At 49.0% G+C, this 21,768-nt stretch overlaps 1 protein-coding gene across 2 annotated transcripts in view; it reads left to right on the plus strand.

Annotated features, from left to right (window-relative positions):
* Positions 1–21,768, plus strand: part of TBC1D2B (TBC1 domain family member 2B) — a gene marked incomplete at both ends in the record, with an annotated part of 70,663 nt that overhangs the window by 46,594 nt on the left and 2,301 nt on the right. For both annotated transcript variants that reach the window (XM_080691804.1, XM_080691805.1), the window contains 8 exons: positions 2,091–2,329; positions 2,898–3,281; positions 5,905–6,015; positions 7,203–7,396; positions 9,332–9,826; positions 12,628–12,745; positions 17,413–17,598; positions 20,185–20,306. In XM_080691804.1, the coding sequence (XP_080547930.1) occupies positions 2,091–2,329; positions 2,898–3,281; positions 5,905–6,015; positions 7,203–7,396; positions 9,332–9,826; positions 12,628–12,745; positions 17,413–17,598; positions 20,185–20,306 (1,849 nt within the window). The remainder of the gene's footprint in view (positions 1–2,090; positions 2,330–2,897; positions 3,282–5,904; positions 6,016–7,202; positions 7,397–9,331; positions 9,827–12,627; positions 12,746–17,412; positions 17,599–20,184; positions 20,307–21,768) is intronic.

Here is a 21,768-nt window from a genome sequence, read left to right on the forward strand (position 1 = left end):
GTGTATCACCACACCTGGCTTTCCCCTCCTTTTAAGTACATTTTGTACTGAAGCATAACATACAGAAAAGTTCCCAAGTCAGAAACACGTAGGTCAAGGAATTGTCAGAGTGAAGACGCCATGTGACCAGTGCTCACCCAGCGGCCGGCCGCCCCCAGACCCCAGTGCTGCTCCCGAGAGCGCAGGCGCATCTGCCCAAGTCCTACTTTCACAGAAGTTGAACTCGTATATGCCCTTTCGTGTTTCTTTTTTTATATTTAAAGCCATCTACATTCAAATTTATTTAAATCCCACAGTATTGTTAAATACTCATGTTTAAGCAAAAGTATCTAAAGTGTGTGTGTGTGTGTGTGTGTGTGTGTGTGTGTGTGTGTGTGTTTGGTACTGAGGATTGAACCCAGGGCCATTCTACCTCTGAGCTACCCCCCCTCCCCGACCTATTTTTTATTTTTTATTTTGAAATAGGGTCTCACTAAGTTGCAGGAGCCTCACTAAGCAGCTGAGGCTGGCTGTGAATCTTTGATCTTCTCAGCCTCTCAAGTATTGGGATTTAAACATGTGTCACCATGCCCAGCTTTAAGTATGTTTCTAAATGAGTATTTAAAATATGTTAAAAACAAATTTTTTTTTCTCAGCACTGGGGATGGAACCCAAGGGCATTCTACTTCCAGGCTACACTCCCAGCCCTATTTTTATTCTTTACTTATTTTTATTTTATTTTATTTTATTTTATTTTATTTTATTTGCAGTATGGGGAATGGAACTCAGGGGCATTCTACCTCCGAGCTACACCCCAGCCATATTTTTTATTCTTTATTTTGAAACAGGGTCTCACTGAGTTGCAAAAGGCCTCACTAAGTAGCTGAGGCCATCCTCAAACCATGATCCTCCTGTCTCAGCCTCCCGAATGCTGGGGTTACAAGTGTGTGCCACCATGCCCGGCGTCTTTATTCTTTGTTTTGAAAAAGGTTCTCAGTAAGTAACTAAGGCTGGATGCAAACCTGCAATCCTCCTGTTTTAGCCTCCCAAGTACTGGGATTACAAGTGTGCACCACCACACCTGGCTTATGTTTGCAATTTTTATTCTTTATTTTTTTCTTTTTTGGTAGTAATGGGGGGTGGGACCCAGGGGCTTTTCTACCTCCGGGCTTACTCCCAGACTTATTTTATATTTTATTGGGAAACAGGGTCTCACTAAGTTGCTGAGAGCCTCACTTAGTAGCTGAGGCTGGCTTAGAATCTGTGCGATCCTCCTGTCTCAGCCTCCCAAGTGTGGGGATTACAAGTGTGCGCCACCACGCCCGGCTATGTTTACAACTTTTTAAAACATGCATTTGAGCTAGCTGAGACGGGAAGATCACAGGTTCACAGCCAGCCTCAGCTACTTAATGAGACTCTCTTCAACTTAGTGCGACCCTGATTCAAAATAAAGGATAAAAAATAGGGCTGGGTATAGCTCGGAGGTAGAATCCCTCTGGGTTCAATCCCCAGTACTGCAAAATAAATAAATAAATAAATAAATAAATAAATAAATAAATACATGCATTTGGGGTTTTGGGGGTTACTGGGGATTGAACCCAAGAGCATTCTATTCTGCCTCTGAGGTATACCCTCACCCTTTTTATATTGGAACAGGGTCTTGCTGGGTTGCTGAGGCTGTCCTCAAATCTGCAATCCTCTTGTCTCAGCCTCCTAAGTATTGAGATTATAGCCATGCATCACCACGCCCAGCTAGTTGTGTTTGTTGTTGTTTTTAACTAGAGAGAGATTAGCAAAAATAAAAAGCAAGAATTTCTAGTATGTCATAGTTTTAAAGTGACCACATGGTGGCCTTCCAAGTAAATATCTAGTGGCAGTCATCTTTGGTTTTAAGCAAATTTTTTATTGGGTGGAACGAGGGAGCTGCTGAGAAGCATCTCAGCTCCCCTGCATTCTCGGGGGCTCGGCAATCCTCCCCCCTTGGTCTCCCAAGAAACAGAATTACAGGTGTTCACCACCACATACCGGGCTGAATACACTATATTTCTATTATAGTTCCCAGAAGGAAGCTTCACCTGCTTTTAATAAAGCAAACTTTTGTTTTTATGTAGGCGTAATTGGCTCGGGATTCCCCTTTGACTTTGGACGAAACCCCTACAAAGGAAAGCGCCCTTTGAAAGATATAATCGGGTCATACAAAAATCGTCACAGCAGTGTCGAGCCTTCTGGTGAGGGGCTGTCGGGCAGTGGCAGTGGCAGCGGCAGCAAGCCAGCCTCCGAGATGGAGCTGCAGGTTCAGAGGCAGCAGGAGGAGCTGGAGCAGCTGAGGAAAGACCTGTCCAGTCAGAAGGTAACTGATCTTGAGGCTGCCTCACCTTGCCCAAGGGCCAGGGAGGCCCGGTCCCCCGGAGCCTCGTGTTGCCACGCCGTCCTACCTGCTAGTGCCCGCCTGCTGGTCTCATGATAGGGGAGGGGGAGGTGCACGCCCTCACCCAGCCCCACCCCTGAGCTGGGCTTCAGCCCAGAGCCCTTTACCAGTTGTTTAAAAAGTTTCCACATCCTGTTAGACAGCAGTTTCTTTCTGAGCTGATAAACCGAATTGCGTGTAACTGTTGAGAAGTTCGGTGAATCTTAGAGCACAGATTCTTTAATGCACATTTACCAGGAACCATTGCTAATCACAGTCTGCACATCCGTGATTTCCTGTTTCCTATTATTGTGCTCTGCAGATAGTCTTCACAAGTCCATATTTTTTCCTCTCTATTTTTGAGATCTTTCAAGAGGAAGTTCAGTATTAAAATGTTTCCAGTAAAGTCTCTCGAGTTCCAACAACTGCTCCGTGTAGCGTGGTCAGGGTTTCTGCTTTCCCTCCCCCCTCACCGTCCGTGCGTTCACCCCGTCCTCCTGTTGGTTCCCAGGAGCTGGTTCGGCTGCTGCAGCAGACAGTCCGGTCGTCCCAGTATGACAAGTATTTCGCGAGCGGCCACCTCTGCGAGGGGGTCCCCAGAGACACGCTGGAGCTTCTCCACCAGAAGGACGATCAGATCCTGGGGCTCAGCGGCCAGCTGGAGAGGCTCACCCTGGAGAGGGAGAGTCTCCGGCAGGAAGTGAGGATGCTGAAGAGCCAGGTGGGCGAGCTCAGCGAGCGGCTGGGGATGCTGATGGAGACCATCCAGGCCAAGGACGAGGTCATCATCAAGCTCAGCGAGTCCGAGGGCAGTGCGTCTTCTCCTACCTTGGGGCCTTGCTCCCCCACGACCGCCCCGGCCGGCAGGGACCAGCTGGAGCTGGACCGGCTGAAAGTAAGAGCAGGACATGGGCTCTGGTTACTGGGACAGATCCCAAGCCCGCCAATACGCCATCTCTATTACATTTAAGTGTTAGTACTCATGGAGGCACTGGCCTCTGTGAGCTGATTTGTTGAGATGGCTGAGCAGCTATGCCCTTTTTTTGGGACAAGTGTAATAGAACTTACAGTCAAATAATAATAACTTATAATTTATTTTTCTTGTGATACTGAGGATGGAACCAGGGCCTCATGCATGCTAGGCAAGTGCTCTACTGCTGAGCTATATCCCCAGCCCTAGTCAAATAATTATGGGCACTCAAGGGAAAATTGAACATTTTAGTCCTGCACTGTTTCCATTGGTTGGAACAGGTCAGGTTGCTGAGACTTCCTTTCTGTGTTTGCCACCTGAGAAATTCCACCACGGCACATATGAAGGCTGTCACTGTGCTTCTGTGCATGAGTGCACACACAAACTCGGCGTGCACTGCTTAATGCTGGGCCCAACATGGGCTGGGCATGAGCACTGTTCATGATAGCTAGTGTAGGGCCAGCTGGGAGGTGGACCCGACTCCATACAGGCCTGAGACAGCCTGCTGAGGGCCAGGGCCCCACTCCCAAGGTGGGAGGATCCTGACATACGGAGGGGAGGACTGAGCTTTGAGCTCCTCTCTGGGCTAGCTGTGGGTGGGTGGCGGTTCCTGAACAGCAGCAACTCACCACGTCACGCCTTGGGGTGGAGAACAGAAGATGAGGGCGGAGGCACTCCCAGCTCCTGGGGTCGGCAAGGGCAGCCGGCTCCTCAGCTGTAGAGAAGCCTCCTGGTCCCGAGGGGAGAACTGAATAGCCTGTGCCTCGTCAGTGAGGCCATAGAGACGGCCTTCAATGCTTGCCCCCACGAATTCCCGAGACCAATGGATGTGTTCTTAGGACATGGGGCCCAGCAGACCCCAGACAGGTGGCTGTCAGCCCCATCTGGCCCCAAAGGTTCTTTGCCTGGTCACCCTCTTTGCAAATATCTTCTTGACTCTAAGGTGGTGGTGCACACCTATAATCCTACTTGGAAGGTTGAAATGGAATGATTGCAAGTTCAAAAACAGTATCAGCCAGCCGTGGTGGCACACGCTTGTAATCCCCGTGCTTGGGAGGTGGAGACAGGATTGTGCAGGTTCGAAGCCAGCCTTGCTAGCTTAAGAGACCCTGTTTCCAAATAAAAATATAAAAGGTAGGTATCTGGGAGTGTAGCCCAGAGGTAGAAGGGTTTCCAGGAACCCCAGTACCACACACACAAAAAAAAACCCAATAGTATCAGCAACTAGGGAGACTTTCAGCAACCCAATGAAACCCTGTTTCAAAATAAAATTAAATAGCCGGGCGTGGTGTTGCATGCTTCTAATCCCTGCGCTTGGGAGGCTGAGACAGGAGGATCGCACGGGTTCGAAGCCAGCCTCAGCTACTTAGTGAGGCTCTCAGCAACTTAGTGAGACCTTGTTTCCAAATAAAATATAAAATAGGTCTGGAAGTATAGCCCAGAGGTAGAAAGCCTCTGGGTTCCACCCCCAGTACCACCAAAATAATAAATAAATAAATAAATAAATAAATAAATAAATAAATAAATAAAATAGGGCTGGGGTGTAGCTTGGAGGTGGTTTGAATTTCTCTCTCTTTAGAAGCTTCTTCAGTTCATTGTTTTACTTGGATGGTCCGAAGAAGTTCCATAAAATTTATTTTCGCAGCATTTTACATGAAAATTCTCCTCCCTCTTTTTGTTTGTCTTTGGGCTTGGCAGAACTTGTCACCAGCTGGTCATGTTCTCTTGAGGACATAAAGTAAATATGGCAGAAGTTAACAGTTGGTGAATTAGGTAAAGACTTTATTCTGTTTATTTGTTGTTCTGGGGATCAAACCCAGGGCCTGGTGTATTCTAGGCAAACTTTCTACCACTGAGCTGTACCCCACCTCTCTTATACTTTTTGTTCATCTGTTTCTATGTTTGAAATTTTTGAAGTAGAAAATTGAGGAACAGAGTTGGATGTGGTGGCGAATGCTTATAATTCCAGCATTCGGGATGGTGAGACAGGAGGATCGCGGTTCGAGGACAGCCTCAGCTACTTAGTGAGGTCCTTTGTAACTCAGTGAGACCCTGTTTCAAAATAAAGAATAAAAAATAGGGTTAGGGGTGTAGCTCATAGATAGAATGCCTCTGAAGTTAGTCCATAAACATATATATACACATATATGGCTGGGGTGAAGCTCAGAGGTAGAATGCCCCTGGATTCAGTCCCCAGTACCACGAAAATAAACAAACATACAGAAAATCAGTTCAGTTGCTCTAGTTAAATAAGATTCTGCTTTTTTTGTACTTCCTCAATGAATATGAATAGATCGAATAGTTGCAAATATTTAGGAAATAAATCTTACATACTTCTGTCACCAATTGAGAAAAGTCATTTACATAGATGTTTTTTTTTTTCCATCTCCTTAGTTACAGCAGCAGTGCCTACCTTCCTTTTACTGGCCAAAAAGATTAGCTAGAAAGGTCCCTAGAAGTTGTTCTAACTTAAGACTATTTGCTGAGGTCAGTGTGTTATGTTGACGCATTGTGAATTAATGGATTTTTTTCGTTTTGGTCCCAACAGGATAACTTACAGGGGTACAAAACCCAAAATAAATTTCTAAATAAGGAAATTTTGGAACTTGCAGCTCTACGAAGAAATGCAGAAAGGAGAGAGAGGGACCTGATGGCAAAGGTGGGTTGGGACGGACCTGCTCCACTAACTGGTGGGAGGGCAGGTTAGGAACCATTCTTCTTTTTTAATTTTTATTAGTACATTGTATTCATACATCAAGGAACCATTCTTAAATGCACGTACTTTCAAACCACTTTAGCTGACAGCCAAATCTATTTTATATATATCATGTAGAGCTATGTTCTTTGTCTTTGATAGAGGCGAAGAGAAATGTCCTTAAGTGTGCCTTCCATTCACGCATGTGTATTTTAATAGAGTTTTGAGGGGAAATGAAGTACAATGATAAATTCTCCCAAATTAAGGTTACTTGGATTTTGGCTTAATGCTGTCAAGTTTCATACCTATAAAATAGGGGTGGTGAAGGTAACGACTGCTGTGAAACCAGTAGGGTTGGTTTGGGAGTCAGACATGGTTGTAGCTGAAAGGGCTTTGTGAACTGCAGGACCACAAACAATTCAGTTGTATCGAAATGGTCATACCCACAGCTGTTATGGGCCTTATACACGTCTCCAGGCAGACCTCAGAGCATCTACCCAAGCTTTATTTCTGCATGCTTTCCAGGGTCTATTTGATTTTTCTGATCAGGTGGCCGATGGGAACTAGTCATGGGTCACAATGTTCTAAGAAAACTGGTGTGTCCTGGGTTGGCAGTGTGGCCCGAGGCCTGGTTCCTGCTCACTGCAGTCCCATGCAGGGCCAGGCATGTGCCGCCTCCTGGCCTTTTTGACTGTCAGCACCCCTTCTGGGAAGTGCCAGGTCCCCAGAAGGAAGAGGGGCCGCAGCAGGCCTTCTAGCCATGATAGGTGGCCTCTGCCATACAGTCATCTCTTATCTTTACTATAGTCTGCCTCTGGCTCACTTCTTAATAATCTGGGCTCGTCACCATTGATTTACTTAAAGATACCTAAAAGCTGGGCATGGTGGCGCACGCTTGTAGTCCCAGCATTTGGGAGGCTGAGACAGGAAGACAGCGGTTCGCGGCCAGCCTCAGCTACTTAGTGAGACCCTTTGCAACTCAGTGAGACCCTGTTTCAAAATGAATAAAAAATCAGACTGGGGGTGTAACTCGGAGGCAGAATGCCCCTGGGTTTCATCCCCAGTACCACACACACAAAAAAAAAAAACACCTAAATATTGTATTTCTTGTGTGTCTATCTGGATGGAGCTAACTCTCACAACCTCTGCAGTATTCTAGCCTGGAAGCCAAGCTCTGCCAGATAGAAAGCAAATACTTGATCTTGCTTCAAGAAATGAAGACACCAGTTTGCTCAGAGCAGCAGGGGCCTGCCCGGGATGTCATAGCCCAGTTGCTGGAGGATGCTCTGCAGGTTGAGAGCCAAGAGCAGCCGGAGCAAGCGTTTGTTAAGCCTCATCTTGTCAGGTAAAGGTGCCAGCAACCATTAGGTGGTGCACCCTATTCCTCTAGTCTTTACAACAGTAGTAGCTATTCACAGGAGGATTTTACACAACTCTGTCTCATTTGATGCTCATGGCAAAGCTTTCATGTCGGCAGGATGGATAATACCATTTCTCCTACAGTAACAAACTGACAGATCTGGGAATTAGCCTGGTCTGTTGATTACAAGATCTTTTTCTCCAGTACCATATCAAAGTAGCCTTATTCTAGAGGAGTCCGTTTTTCATAGGAACCCTTTCCTGAGACACAGTTGCACCCACAGGGGATTTAGGAGCAAAGGGAGGATGTGGGGGGAATGGACTTTCTTTGGAAGGGAAAGCTGCCTGGGTGATCTGATTCAGTGAGCCAGAACCCTCTGAGGATCTGCTACAAGCCATTGGCATACTCCCAACACACACACACACACACACACACACACACACACACACCTGCATTTTTTTGGGGGGGTCACAGAATCTAGAAGCCTGTGATGGATTTTGGATTAAGAACCCATATAATGCCAAGTGCAGTGGTACACAATTTTAATCCCAGTATTTGGGAGGTGGAGACAGGAGGATTTCAGGTTCAAAGTGAGCCTTGGTGTGGTGGCGCACGCTTTTAATCCCAGCGCTTGGGAGGCTGAGACAGGAAGATCTCACACGTTCGAAGACAGCCTCAGCTACTTAGGCTCTCAGCAATTTAGTGAGACCCTGTTTCCAAATCAAGTATAAAATAGGTCTGGGAGTATGGCCTGGAGGTAGAAAAGCACCTGGATTTCACCCCCAGTACCACAAAAAGAAAAGAAAAAAAAAAGTGAGCCTTGGCAACTTAGCAAGATCCTGTTTCAAAATAAAACATAAAATTGGCCTGGGGGATGTAGTTCAGAGGTAAAACGCCCCTGGGTTCAATCTCCAGTAACACACACACACACACACACACACACACACACACACACACCACCAGTACCAACACTAACACCACCACCAACAAACAAAACAAAAGGATCTATATAAGCCAGGCTTTCACAACTTATAAAAAGGCCTGGGGTATACAGCTCAGAGGTAGAATGCCCCTGGGTTAATTTCCCCTGTACCAAACAAAATTAGATTTTAAAACTTTTTGAAAAGAACCCATATAAGCTATTTTCTGACTGAACAGGGCATTCTACCTCCAAGTGACACCCCCATCTTTTTTGTTTTTTATTTTAAAATAGAGTCTTGCCAAGTTGCCAAGAGTAGCCTTGAACCTGCAGTCCTCTTGTCTCAGCTTCCAAAGTATTGGGATTAGAGGTATATCCTGGCAACCTTCAAGGTTTTAAACTATCTGGAATTGATTTTTTCCTGTGTGGCATCAGAAGGTCTGATTGAATTTTTCTTATGTTTTAGTCAGCTTCTCACTGCTGTGGCCTGGCAAGCGCAGCCTAGGGAGGAGAGGTTTGCTTGACTCATGACTGCAGATGCATAGTCCATGCTTGGCTTGCTCCGGGGCAGCCGTCATGCAGCAGGTGCAGCGCAGGGAAGCGCCCAGCTCACGGCAGCCAAGGAGCACAGAGAGACAGGGAGAGGGAGAGGGGAAAGATGTGATCTGAGCTCTCTCGGGGAGCCAGGGACAGATACAGTCCTCAAACCCAAGCCCCCAGCGCCCCATCTCTGGACCTTGCTGCCCAGGCTTCCACATGTGAGCACTTCTGGTTGACATTCTGTATCTAAAACGTAACCGCTTCTAACTAGCCAGCTGTCCTAACCTTATTTATTGAAAAGCTTATTTATTATTTGCTCACTGGTTTGAAACGTCTGGTCACATATCAAAATGCCATGTATCCATGAATTGGTTTCTAGGTTGTCTGTTCTGTCTCACTGGCCTTTTTGTCAAGAACATATTTTCATTTTCTCTCTTTCTCTCTTTTTTTTAAACCAACAGTGAGTATGATATTTATGGGTTTAGGACTGTCCCTGATGATGACGAGGAAGAGAAGTTGGTCGCCAAGGTCCGCGCGTTAGACCTGAAGACTCTCTACCTCACAGAAAACCAGGAAGTGTCCACCGGGGTCAAGTGGGAAAACTATTTTGCAAGCACAATGAACAGGGAGATGATGTGCTCTCCAGAACTAAAAAACCTGATCCGCGCAGGCATCCCCCACGATCATCGTTCCAAGGTGTGGAAGTGGTGCGTGGACTTCCACAGGAAGAAGCTGAAAGATAACGCCGAGCCGGGCTACTTCCAGATCTTGCTTCAGAAGGCACTGGAGAAGCAGAACCCGGCCTCCAAGCAGATCGAGCTGGACCTGCTGCGGACTCTGCCCAACAACAAGCATTACTCCGGCCCCACCTCAGAAGGCATACAGAAGCTCCGTAACGTCCTGCTTGCCTTCTCCTGGAGGAATCCGGACATCGGCTACTGCCAGGGCCTGAACAGGTGGGTGTCAAACATAGAATACTCTCATTTGTCGTGTGTGTGTGTGTGTGTGTGTGTGTGTGTGTGTGTGTGTGTGTGTGTTTGCTGGGAATTGAACCCAGCAGTGTTCTGCCTCTCAGCTACACCCTCAGCCCTATTTTATTTTTATTTAGAAACAGAATCTTGCTAAGTTCTGAGGTTCCCACTAAGTTGCTAAGGCTGGTCTCAAGCCTCCAATTCTCTCGGCCTCCACATCTAGGGATTCAAGCGTGCACCACCACACCCAGCTCCACCTGCCATCTAGAGAACTTGTAGGCACAGACACTGCCTGGCGGCTCCCTCCCTTTCTTGATTAGCCAAGGAAAGCCAGTGACTTGAGGAGAGATGATTGCAGCAAGCACATTTTAATGATGCAGTGTCTCCAGTTCTCAATAACTGAGGGAAACAAACGTGCTTTCAGAAAGCATCAAGAATAGAAAGTTGGGGCAGGGAACATAGTTCAGAGTTGGGACCCAGGCTCAGCATCCATGAGGCCCTAGATTCAATCTTAGTACTGAAGAGGGGGCGGACGTGAAAGTCAGATTCCCTTGAACCTGCATGTCCTCTCAGTTTTTCTTCCTCGTTGATCTCTTCACACTTTGGTTTTAATCAGAAGAGTTTCATTGCATTAGTTCATTTTGCACAGAATGAAAGCTCATGGTCGCAACTTAATTACATATGATCCTTGTGAGTTAAGTTGCTCCTCACCCCTAAAGGATCTAAGCTCACTGTCTTTTATACGGGACTCTCTCTACAGGTCTCACATACTTTCTAGCTTCCAGAAGTAGAGGACAGTGAAGTCCTCCCACCTTTTCATAGTGATCCTGGCTCATTGTCCCGAGCTGGGCTGGGCCAGTGCGAGGCCTCAGGAGGTCCTGAGATCTGCCGGCCACGAAGTTCCTCCTGGCCCTGGACGTTGGGTGCTACAGACCACATCTTACCATCAGATTTTACCAGATACACTTTCTGCTATTTCTGCTTCCTACTATCATGGCAGTTATATTCCTCTTTGGATAGTGATCATATGCAACCAAGCCTGTTAGAAAGATAAAGGAATACCAGGCATGGCGGCTATAATCTCAGTACTTGGGAGGCTGAGACAGGAGGATCACAGGTTCAAGGCCAGGTTCGGCAGTGCAGCGAGACTCTCAGAAACCTAGTGAGACCTGCTTCAAAACAAAACAGAAAAAATGGCTCAGAGGCAGAATGCCCCTGGGTTCAACTCTCAGTACTACACCCATCCCCCCAAAAAAGAAAGATGGGTGAAGAATATACTTGAGGTGTGTCCCTGAGGACTTGTCAGCCAAGCACGTGAGCTTGGGTTTTGGAAGCTGGTATTTTCTCAGGCCGCGCAGAGGCTGTTTCACTCCCTGTCCACGCTGGGTGCCAGCCTCCAGGTGAAGGCTGTCTGTGTACATGAGGCTGTTACTGAGGAAAGGCTTTCAAACCGGATGCTACTTGGTTAGGACCCAAATGGAGCTAAATGGGTTTTAAGAAGTTATTGCCTCTGGGTTGGTGAGGACAGGGTAGCCTCTGTGTGTGTGTCTTTGGGGGGAAAAAAAAGAACACTCTAGAAGGGTCTACTAAGAAGAAAGAAAAAATGCCGGGTGTGGTGGCGCACACTTGTAATCCCTGCGCTTGGGAGGTAGAGACAGGAGGATCATGCAGGTTCGAAGCCAGTAGCACTGGCTTAAGAGACCCTGTTTCCAAATAAAAAAAATATATAAAATAGGGCTGGGAGTATAGCCCAGAGGTAGAAGGGTTCCATACTCAGTACCATAAAAAAAAAAGAAAAAAGAAAAATAGAAGCCCGGTGTGGTGGTGCACGCTTTTAATCCCACCATTTGGGAGGCTGAGACCAGAGGATCGTGGTTTGCGAACAGCCTCAGGTACTTAGGCTCTCCGTAACTTAGTGAGACCCTGTTTCAAAATAAAAAATAAAAAACAGGTCAGGGTGTGTAGCTCAGACATCGAATGCTCCTGGGTTCCATCCCCAGACCCACAAAAAAAAAAAAAAGAAAAAGAAAGAAAAGTAAAGAAAAGAAGGCTTGTAAATCAGAAACTGCCTAATAGTGCAGTCTAGGATTACAGATGCATGCCACCACCACTGTACCAGCAGTAAAGTTGGTTTTAAGCCATTTTACACTCTTTGTTACTTATGTTCACACCTTTTTTTTTTTTTAGTGCATTAAAGGACTTGTTGGAGCCAGGTGTGGTGGTGTACACCTAGTACTTGGGAGACTGAAATGGGAAGATCTCAGGTTGCAGGACAGCCTCAGCAACTTAGTGAGACTCTCGGCAACCTAGCAATACCCTGTAATCCCAAAACAAAAAATAAAAAGGGCTGGGGGTGCCAGGCATGGTGGCAAGTGCCTGTAGTCCCAGTACTTGGGAGGCTGAGACAGGTGGTTCACAGGTTTGAAGCAATTTAGTGAGATCCTGTTTCGAAATAAAAAGTAAAATAGGGCCGAGGATATAGATTGGAGGTAAAATGTCTCTAGATCCAATCCCAAGCACCACACACACACAAAGGACTGGTTGGAATTTCTTGAACAATGAACTGGAAGAATTAGCCACATTGAGTCTGGTTGATCCCTGGGAAACAGTTTCCACCTTTGAACAGAAGCCAGAGGAAAAGCCTCTCGCAGCGCAGCAGGTGCCTCCCTTGCTCAGGAGCACTCGCTGGCCTTGGCTGGGAGCTGGGAATGGTGTGGGCCGTGAGAGAGAACACAGCTTCTGTGGCACGGGGGTCGGCGCTGACCTTGCTCCCCGTTTGCTCGCAGGTTGGTGGCGGTGGCCCTCCTGTACCTGGAACAAGAAGACGCTTTCTGGTGTCTGGTTATCATCGTGGAAGTGTTCATGCCTCGAGACTATTACACAAAGACTCTTTTAGGATCCCAGGTACTTTAAAAATACAGTGCTTCAGCCAGGCATGATGGTGCATACTTATAATCCCAGTATTTGGGAGGCTGAGACAGGAGGATCGCAGGTTCAAGGACAGCCTCAGCAAGTAGCAAGACTCTTAGCAACCTAGCGAGACCCTATTTCAAAACAAAACAAAATAAATAAATAAATAAATAAATAAATAAATAAATAAATGGCTAGGGGTGGAACCTGGAGGTAGAATGCCCCTAGATTCAATCCCCAGAACCAAAAAATACTGTGCTTTAGTTACTAAGTTACAGAATTATAGCTGAAATGTGGCTTTAGTTAATTCCCTATTGGGGGACACTTTATAAAATCTCTGTTGGGGGACACTTTGTGCCCATGACTTAAGTGATTGGCCCTGTAGGTGGCAGGGCAGGGCACATCTCAGAGGCTGCACAGAGCTGTTTGTGAGTGAGACTGAGCCGGGCTTGTTCAGCTCACTAGAAAATGGCAGAGCGGCCCTGTGGCCTGAGCACTGCTCAGTGCTCTCTCCCTCCGCCCAGAGCTGCCCAGAGGGCCCAGTGGTGGTGCATGCCTGTGATCCCAATACTCGGGAGGCAGAGACAGGAGTATCGCGGGTTTACAGCCAGCCTTAGCAACTTAGCAAAGCCCTCTGCAACTTAGACCCTGTTTCAAATAAAGAATAAAATAGGGCTGGAGATGTAGCTCAGAGGTAGAATGTCCCTGGGTTCCATCCTCATTACCACAAAAATAAACAGATTAAAGATCTGGAGTGCTGGGGGAGCTGGGGCCTAGCTCAGGTCCTTTGGGTTCAGATTCTTGACAGGCTTAGGTGTGCCAGGGGCTTTTTCAAGAAAAGACTTGGAAGGAACAGGGCCAATGTGGGGAGGGCAGGGAGTACCTACAGCCCAGAGCTGGGGAGGAGGACTGGGAGGAGGCGTCTCAGGCGACAGTGTGGTCCTGCGCTTGTGGGGAGGCCCAAGTCAGCCTCAGCTGTTAGAGGCGCCACAGGAATGAGAGCTGCCGCGCTCACCTGCTGGCTTCTGGGAACTGGTGATGGGCCTCGAGTGGCAGCTACAGGAAATTCCAGCACACGGCACACTCCACGCCTGGACTCTGACCCCGCGGTCCAGGCTAAGAGAAACCATCTGTGCCCTCGGCTGCTGCTGTGAGTCCTCTCGAGGACCTTCCTCTCCTCCCCTGCTGGCCTGCCCTCGGAGGCACCTTCAGGCGCCTCCTGCCACTTAGTCACCGCTGTGCAGCGCCTGCACCTGCTCCTCTACCCACATCCTCCTCTGCAGCGTGTGCTCACGGAGCCTCCTCACCCTCCCGCCCCACTCGGTGTCCCAAGAGCCAGCCCCATGGGCGGGTGGGGGGCGCTGGTGGGAAACGGAGGGACTTCTCTCCTGTGTCTGTCATGGGCACTGCCTCTGTTCGTGGCTTTCTCTGCAGCCCCAGCTCCTGTCTGGTGGGTCCTTCCTGCAGACAGATGACCTAACCAGCTCCTTTTGTCTTTTTTATTTGCTCTTTTTTTGTGTGTGGTGCTGGGATTGAACTCAGGAGCATTCTACCTCTGAGTCACACACCCAGCCCTATTTTATTTTTTATTGGGAAACAGGGTCTCACCCAGTTGTGGAGTGCCTTGCTAAGTTGCCGAGGCTGGCCGCGAACCTGTGATCCTCCTGTCTCAGCCTCCCGAGTACCGGGATTGCAGGTGTGTGACGCCATGTCTGGAAATCCCTTTATTGATCCAGCAAGGGGTGGGCCTGCCCTCGCTCATCTCCAGACTGCCTCACCATTGGCCACTCCACCTGGCTCCCAGGATCAAACTCCCTCTGTTACAAATACTCAGAGTCAGGACTGTTTTCCTGGTTAAACTCTGAGTTTTACTTTTATTTGTGATTCTACTTTTAGAGGAGGGTTCTTATTACTGCCTCTGGTTACCAGCTGACCTACCTACCCACCTTTCTAGATGCTCAGGCCAGAACAAGCCATCCTGGACTCTCTGCCTGCTCCCTATAGCCCACAGTTGCCACCAATTCTTTCTTCTTTTTTTTTTTTTGGTGGTACTTGGGGTGGAACCCAGGGGCTTTCTACCTCTGAGCTATACTCCCAGACCTATTTTTTATTTTATTTGGAAACAGGGTCTCATTCGGTTGCTGGGAGCTTCACTCAGTAGCTGAGGCTGGCTTTGAGCCTGTGTGATCCTCCTGTCTCAGCCACCCAAGTGCAGGGATTACAAGCATGCACCACCATGCTCGGCATCATGGTCATCATTTCTACTGCTGCCACTTAACGGCGACAGCTTGCACATTGGTTTCCCTTCCTGCCTGCCCACCATCAAGCCACCACCCCTCTCCACACTGCTGCGGTTGTCTCTCCTCCCTTCATGCATCCACCTTCCAGCTCTTCTGACTCCCAGTTGGAGCTGTGTCCCTCCCTGCCGGGCTTCTCACATGCTTGGCCCCGCTGTCCACTGAGCTGCTGCACGCAGCGTGCTCTGCAATGGTGGCAGCCTCGTTCTCTCATGCCCTGCCCTCTGCACTTCTGTCTAGAGCGCCCTCGCTTCTGACTCCCGGGCGAGCCCCCACCCGGCCGCAGCGCTCTCATGTCCTCTGCAGCGCTGTCCCTCCTGGCCGTGCCTCAGGCCACTCTAGTGCCCACTGCCCTGACACAGGCTCCTCACAGCTGCTGGCTCGTCGGATTGTCCTCCAGCTAGTCAGCAGGGCCCGTGAGGCCACAGTTCTGCCATCTAAGCATGCCCAGCAACCCTCAGAGGCAGTGCATGAGCTTATAGGAGCTACTGCCTGACGAGGAGAGGGAGGCTGGCATTCAGCGAGCCCCAGGCCCTAAGTCCTTACAGGGGAGCCGTGGCATCCCTGTGCGACTCAGGAGACAGGATCCAAGGCACTGAGCAGCCGAGGGGTCGGGCTGGGGTTTGGACTTGGCCCCGTGCAGCTGGGCCGAAGCTCACCCCTGTCTGCTGCTCCCTGTGGCGTCTGGAGGGTGGCATAGGAGCTGCGCCTGGCACGCTGCCCACTCATCTTTTAAGATCTGAAGTTTAAGGTTGAACCTTGTTCAGCTGTTCAGCCCTCGTCCCAGTACTCGCCCCTTGCGGTCCTGACACAGTAGCGGCGACAGCCACCTATGACTTCCTTGTTGTGGGGTAAGCAGTTTACATAAGTGTCATTTGATCCTCACAGCAGAGCAGTCAGAGAGACATTATTGGGCCTTATTGGCTATTTTCCAGATGAGGCACAGAACTTTTTTTTTTCTTTGCGGTACTGGGGATTGAACCTGAGGCATTCTACCTCTGAGCTACACCCCCCCCCACCCTATTTTTTATGCTTTTGAAATAGGGTCTCACCAAGTTGCAGAGGGTCTCACTAAGTAGCTGAGGCAGGCCGTGAACCGTGATCCTCCTGTCTCAGCCTCCCTCCGTGCCCAGCACCGGCACACAGGTCTTTAGCCTAAAGCCACACTCAGGCCCCGCTGACTCCGGAGCCCTTGCGCTACTCCATTCCCCATTCAGCCTGCGAGTATTTGTTAGGTGGCCATAGGTGGCACCAGTGTGACATGGGTCGTACTTCTTTGGGTCAGAACTGAGCTTTCGTGTGTGTGGTGCTGGGGTTCTGACCCAGGCCCTTGGCCACACTCTGAGCGCTCTACCACTAAGCTACATGCCCGCCCTCCGGGCTCATCCTGGCACATCTGCCTGGACTCAGGCGTGTGGCCCTTTGCATCGGCGCCACCCGTATTTACAGATGGCTTGGCAAAAGCTGAGTCTCTCCTGCTGGCTCTTTGCAGCAGCCTGTTTCCCAGGGTGTTTTGAGTGCAGGGGCCAGTTTCAGGCTGCAGACCCTGCCCCCCGAGGTCCTGTGGAGAGGACGCCACTCCATGGGCGCTGGCTGCACCTGAGCCACATGAGGGCAGCTGCCTCCGAGCCGCAGGTGGCCGGCTCTGAGGAGCTGCACAGTGCAAGTTAGAGCTGTGTTGAGCAGGTACAGTGGCCCACACCTGCAATCCCAGTACCTGCAGAGACAGGAGGATCGTAGGTTCATAGCCAGCCTCAGCAGCTTACACCGATTCAAAATAAATAGCCGGGCGTGGTGGCACACGCTTGTAATCCCAGTACCTGGGAGGCTGAGACAGGAGGATCGCACAGGTTCAAAGCCAGCCTCATCTACTTAGTGAGGCTCTCAGCAACTTAGTGAGACCCTGTTTCCAAATAAAAATATAAAATAGGTCTGGAAGTGTAGCCCAGAAGTAGAAAGCCCCTGGGTTTCATTCCCAGTACCACAAAAAAAATTAAAAATAAATAAATAAATAAGAAAGAACTTGCTGGTTGAGGTGGTGCACACCTGGACTCCTAGTGCTTGGGAGGCTGAGATAAAGAATCCCAGGTTCATAGCCAGCCTCAGCAATCTGGCAAAATAGGGCCGGGAGTATGGTATAAAATAGGGCCGGGAGCATGGTATAAAATAGGGCCGGGAGTATGGTATAATGCTCCTGCATTTAGTTTCCAGGACAAAAAAATAAATAAATAAATAAAGGAAGGAAGGAGAGAGATAGCTGAGTTGCTGTGCGCCCCGACGGGCTCGACCTGCCACCCTCAGATGAGCGCCTGGCCTCGTTTGCGCTGACCGACCCCAGACCCCTCTGCTCTGTTTCCTGTTCAGGTGGACCAGCGGGTGTTCAGAGACCTCATGAGCGAGAAGCTGCCTCGATTGCACGCCCACTTTGAACAGTACAAAGTCGACTACACCCTCATCACATTCAACTGGTTCCTGGTGGTGTTTGTAGACAGCGTTGTTAGTGACATCCTCTTTAAAATATGGGACTCTTTCCTTTATGAGGGACCAAAGGTGGGTTTGCTGAGCTCGGCTGTTCTCAGAAAGACGCACTTGATGGTTGTGGGACAGGCAGTGTCGGTGGTAGCAGAGTGGCTGGTCCACCTGGAGCTCCTGAGGTTACCACACACAGGGGTGACCTGGAGCTGGGTGCCATGGCACATCTCTAATCCCAGGGCATGGGAGGCTGAGACGAGTACACCAACACAGTCTGCATCCTGCATGTGGCCGAGCGGCAGAGCACTCCCGTCAGACGGCCGTGGTGGTATCTCCATTACATGGTGAGGTGGAGGCCCAGAGATCTCATAAGAGAGAACTAGGGGCACACGCTTGGACCCAGCTTCAGAGGCTTACAGACCACAAGCCTTCCTTCTAGGCTGTTGCGTGCTTTTAAAAATCAGTTTTTGAATAAGTAGTACATTAACATATTGAACTTAAAGCATATAACTAAGGATACCAGTGCAAAGATGACCTGTCTCCTCCCCAGTCTCCTGGTATCTGTTCTCAATTTACTATATATCCTTCTTTTTTTGTGTGTGTGTGTGTGTGGTACTGGGGTTCCTGGAAGCCATTCTACCTCCGGGCTACACTCCCAGACCTATTTTTACATTTTTATTTGGAAACAGGGTCTCCTAAGCCAGCGCGGGCAGCTGGCTTCGAACCTGCGCGATTCTCCTGTCTCTGCCTCCAAGCGCGGGGATTACAAGCGTGCGCCACCACGCCCGGCTATATATATATATATCCTTCTTAAGGTACTTTATGCATATCTAAAATATTTTTTAAAGTTACCATACCTTGCCAAGCGTGGTGGCACACACTTGTAATCCCCATGCTTAGGAGGCAGAGACAGGAGGATCGCGCAGGTTCAAAGCCAGCCTCACTGGCTTAAGAGACCCTGTTTCCAAATAAAAATATAAAAATAGGTCTGGGAGTGTAGCCCAGAAGTAGAAGGGTTCCATCCCCAGTACCACCAAAAAAAATAAAAAAGTTACCATACCTTAAAGACAGTTCCCTATCAGGACATATATCTCTAACTTATATTCACTCTTTCCTTCCTTCCTTCCTTCCTTCCTTCCTTCCTTCCTTCCTTCCTTCCTTTCTTTCTTTCTCTCTTTTGCAGTACTGGGGGTGGAACCCAGGGGCATTCTCCCTCCAAGCTATACCCCCAGCCCTATTTTTTATTCTTTATTTTGAAACAAGGTCTCACTAAGTTGTCTAGGGCCTCACTAAATTGCAGAGGCTGGCCACGAATCTGTGATGCTCCTGTGTCAGCCTCCGAAGTACTGTTACAAGCGTGCACCACCACACTTGGCTTATTTATATTCTTTTGTAACCCTGTGTAGTATTTCCTTGCACAGATGAGCCAGAAATGATTAATGTGACAGCCCCCAATGTTGGACACTTAGGTTGTTCCTGTTCTCTTGCTTCAATTTGTAAGACCACCAAGAGCCCATTTCCCCAGCTAAACATAGCACTCTAAAAACAAATCAGTAAAAATAGCTGATTCTCATCCAGTTGGTTCAGAAGTCAGTAATTCCTAGTTCACTAGTTGAGTGGGAACTGCCTCTGGAGGTTGAACATCCCAAGATTTCAGAATCAAAAATACTGCTTTTGATTTATTTCAGAATGACTTCTAGGCCAGGCATAGTGGAGGATGCCTGGAATCCCAGTAGTTGAGAAGCTAAGGCAGGGGGATCACAGGTTTGAAGCCAGCTTCAGCAACTTAGTGAGATCCTGTTTCAAAACAAAAAATAAAAGGGGCTGGAGGTATAGCTTGGAGGTAGAATGTCCCTGGGTTCAAGCCCTAGTATGACAAAGAAAAAAATTTTTAAATAAAAATGATTTTTGAAGCCGGGCATGGTGGCACACACTTGTAATCCCAGCATTCTGGAGGCTGAGACAGGAGGATCGTGGTTCGTGGACAGCCTTGGCTACTTAGCGAGGCCCTCCACAACTTAGTGAGACCCTGTTTCAAATAAAAGAACAAAAAATAGGGCAGGGGGTGTAGCTCAGAGGTCAAATGCCCCTGAGTTCTACCCCCAGACCCACAAAATAAATGATTTTTGGTTCCAGGTTCTTTATTGACTAGAAGTGGTCACTAAATATGAAAGGATTCCACAGCGGTCTGCTTACTTCACAGGGAGATTTTTGGTTTGGACCAAATTGTTGAGAATGACGAGAAAGTTTATTTTCCTTTAAGAAAGGACTTTGGCAGCCAGGTGTAATGGCACATGCCGGTAATCCTAGTACTTAGGAGGCTAAGGCAGGAGGATCCAGGTTTAAGGCCAGCCTTAGCAACTTAGCGAGGCCCTCAGCAACTTAGACCCATTTGAAAAAAAATAAGAAAAGGCTGAGGGCAGCATGCACCCAGGCTCAATCTCCAGTACCAAAAAATTTAAAGAAAAAAGAGAAGAGGAGAAAGGGAGTGGGAGGGGAGAGGGGGAAGGAGAGAGCAAGGCGGGCCGTGGGCCAGACTGTGGGAATCGACCCTCAGGACGGTGTCTGCTGCAGGGCGGGGTCTGGGAGGCGTCCTCAGGCCCAGGGAGCCTGCAGCCCCGGGAGCTGTACTGTCTCCACTTACAGACCCCCGTCCTCCCACAGGTCATTTTCCGTTTTGCTCTGGCACTTTTTAAATACAAGGAAGAGGAGATCCTAAAGCTGCAGGACTCCATGTCCATATTCAAGTATCTCCGCTACTTCACTCGCACCGTCCTCGACGCCAGGTGAGTCCGGGGCTCTCCAGGCCAGGGAGCAGGGCGGCCCTGCCGTCTTCAGACTCGGCCGCCCCAGGCGCTGAGTGGGAGAGGGAGTTTCCTTCCAGAGAAAAGAAGTGGGAAGAGGCTGGCCTTCCACAAACTAGAGAGGAACAGAGATGAAGGTGGTTTTATCCTGTGTCCCGTGAACATAAATCCCAATAACTAGAAGCCGTAGTCTCTCATGTGTACACGCACCTGCTGATTGTCTGCTGTGGGGCAGGGCCCGTGGCAGGCACGGGTGACAGGTGCGTGGCCGTGAACACGAAGACCTTGCGGGGTGAAGAGGCCTCCTGCGGTGAACAGGAGAGCAGGAGGCCCAGGCTGGCGAGAGCCCTGCAGGGAGTAGCAGCGAGGAGAAGCATGCCTGGCTGGGGCAGGTGGGGTTAGCACACAGCAGGTGTGTTAGAAAAGCATGCAGTGGCTCAGCAGGTCCTCGCCTTTGTGCGTGGCTTCGTGGCTGTGCTCAGGACTGACGCTTCATGCAGAGTGTGGGGCAGCTTGAGGGTGGGCAAGAGAAGGGCTTGTCAGACAGGGGCAGGATTAGCCACTGACCGAGGAGAGGGTAGTGATTCTGAATACAGGGAGAAAGGTGGCGGCTGGGAGAGGGACCCCAGAGATGGAGGGGGAGCAGATCGGATTATGTGGAAGAGGAGGTGGACTTGGAGGAAGCCTGTGTTCTTGCTCGGGCAGCCAAGTGCCACGTGCCCTGGCCACATAGTTACTTCCTGTCCTGGGCTGCCCTTGTCCCCACGCCCCCTGGACCACAGTTGGTGGCTGCTCTGGCCCTGGCCACCGAGGTCGATAAGCACAGCAGAAGGGATGGCTGAGGCTTCCTGGGGGTCATCGCTACTATTAGAATATTTTACTTAGGCCGGGCGTGGTGGCACACGCTTGTAATCCCCGCGCTTGGGAGGCGGAGACAGGAGGATCGCGCAGGTTTGAAGCCAGCTGTGCTGGCTTGGGAGACCCTGTTTCCAAATTTTAAAAAAGTATAGAAAATAGGTCTGGGAGTGTAGTCTGGAGGTAGAAGGGTTTCTAGGAACTCCAGTACCACACACAAAAAAAAGAATATTTCACTTAGGAAATTGGGTTTTTAAATGGTTTCAGTCAGCTTGACACAGTGGCATAGGCATGTAATACCTTCCTGTAATACTTGGGAGGCTGAGACGGGGGGTTGCAGGTTTGAGGCGAGCCTCAGCAACATAGAGTCTCAGCAACCTAGCAAGACCCTGTTTTAAAATAACAAATAAAATAAGGGCGGGTATAGCTCAGAGGTAGAATGCTCCCAGGTTCAATTTTTAGCATCATAATAACAATAATTAAATACTTTTGGGCTTGTTAGTAACCTACACTATAGTGACCTGGTTTTATAAGAAAAGATAACTTGAGAATATTTGCCTGAAGACTGATGCTAGCCCTGGGTGAGCCT

Source organism: Muscardinus avellanarius (genome assembly GCF_963383645.1).
Source record: "Muscardinus avellanarius genome assembly, chromosome: 3".
NCBI classification, from domain to species: domain Eukaryota; kingdom Metazoa; phylum Chordata; class Mammalia; order Rodentia; family Gliridae; genus Muscardinus; species Muscardinus avellanarius.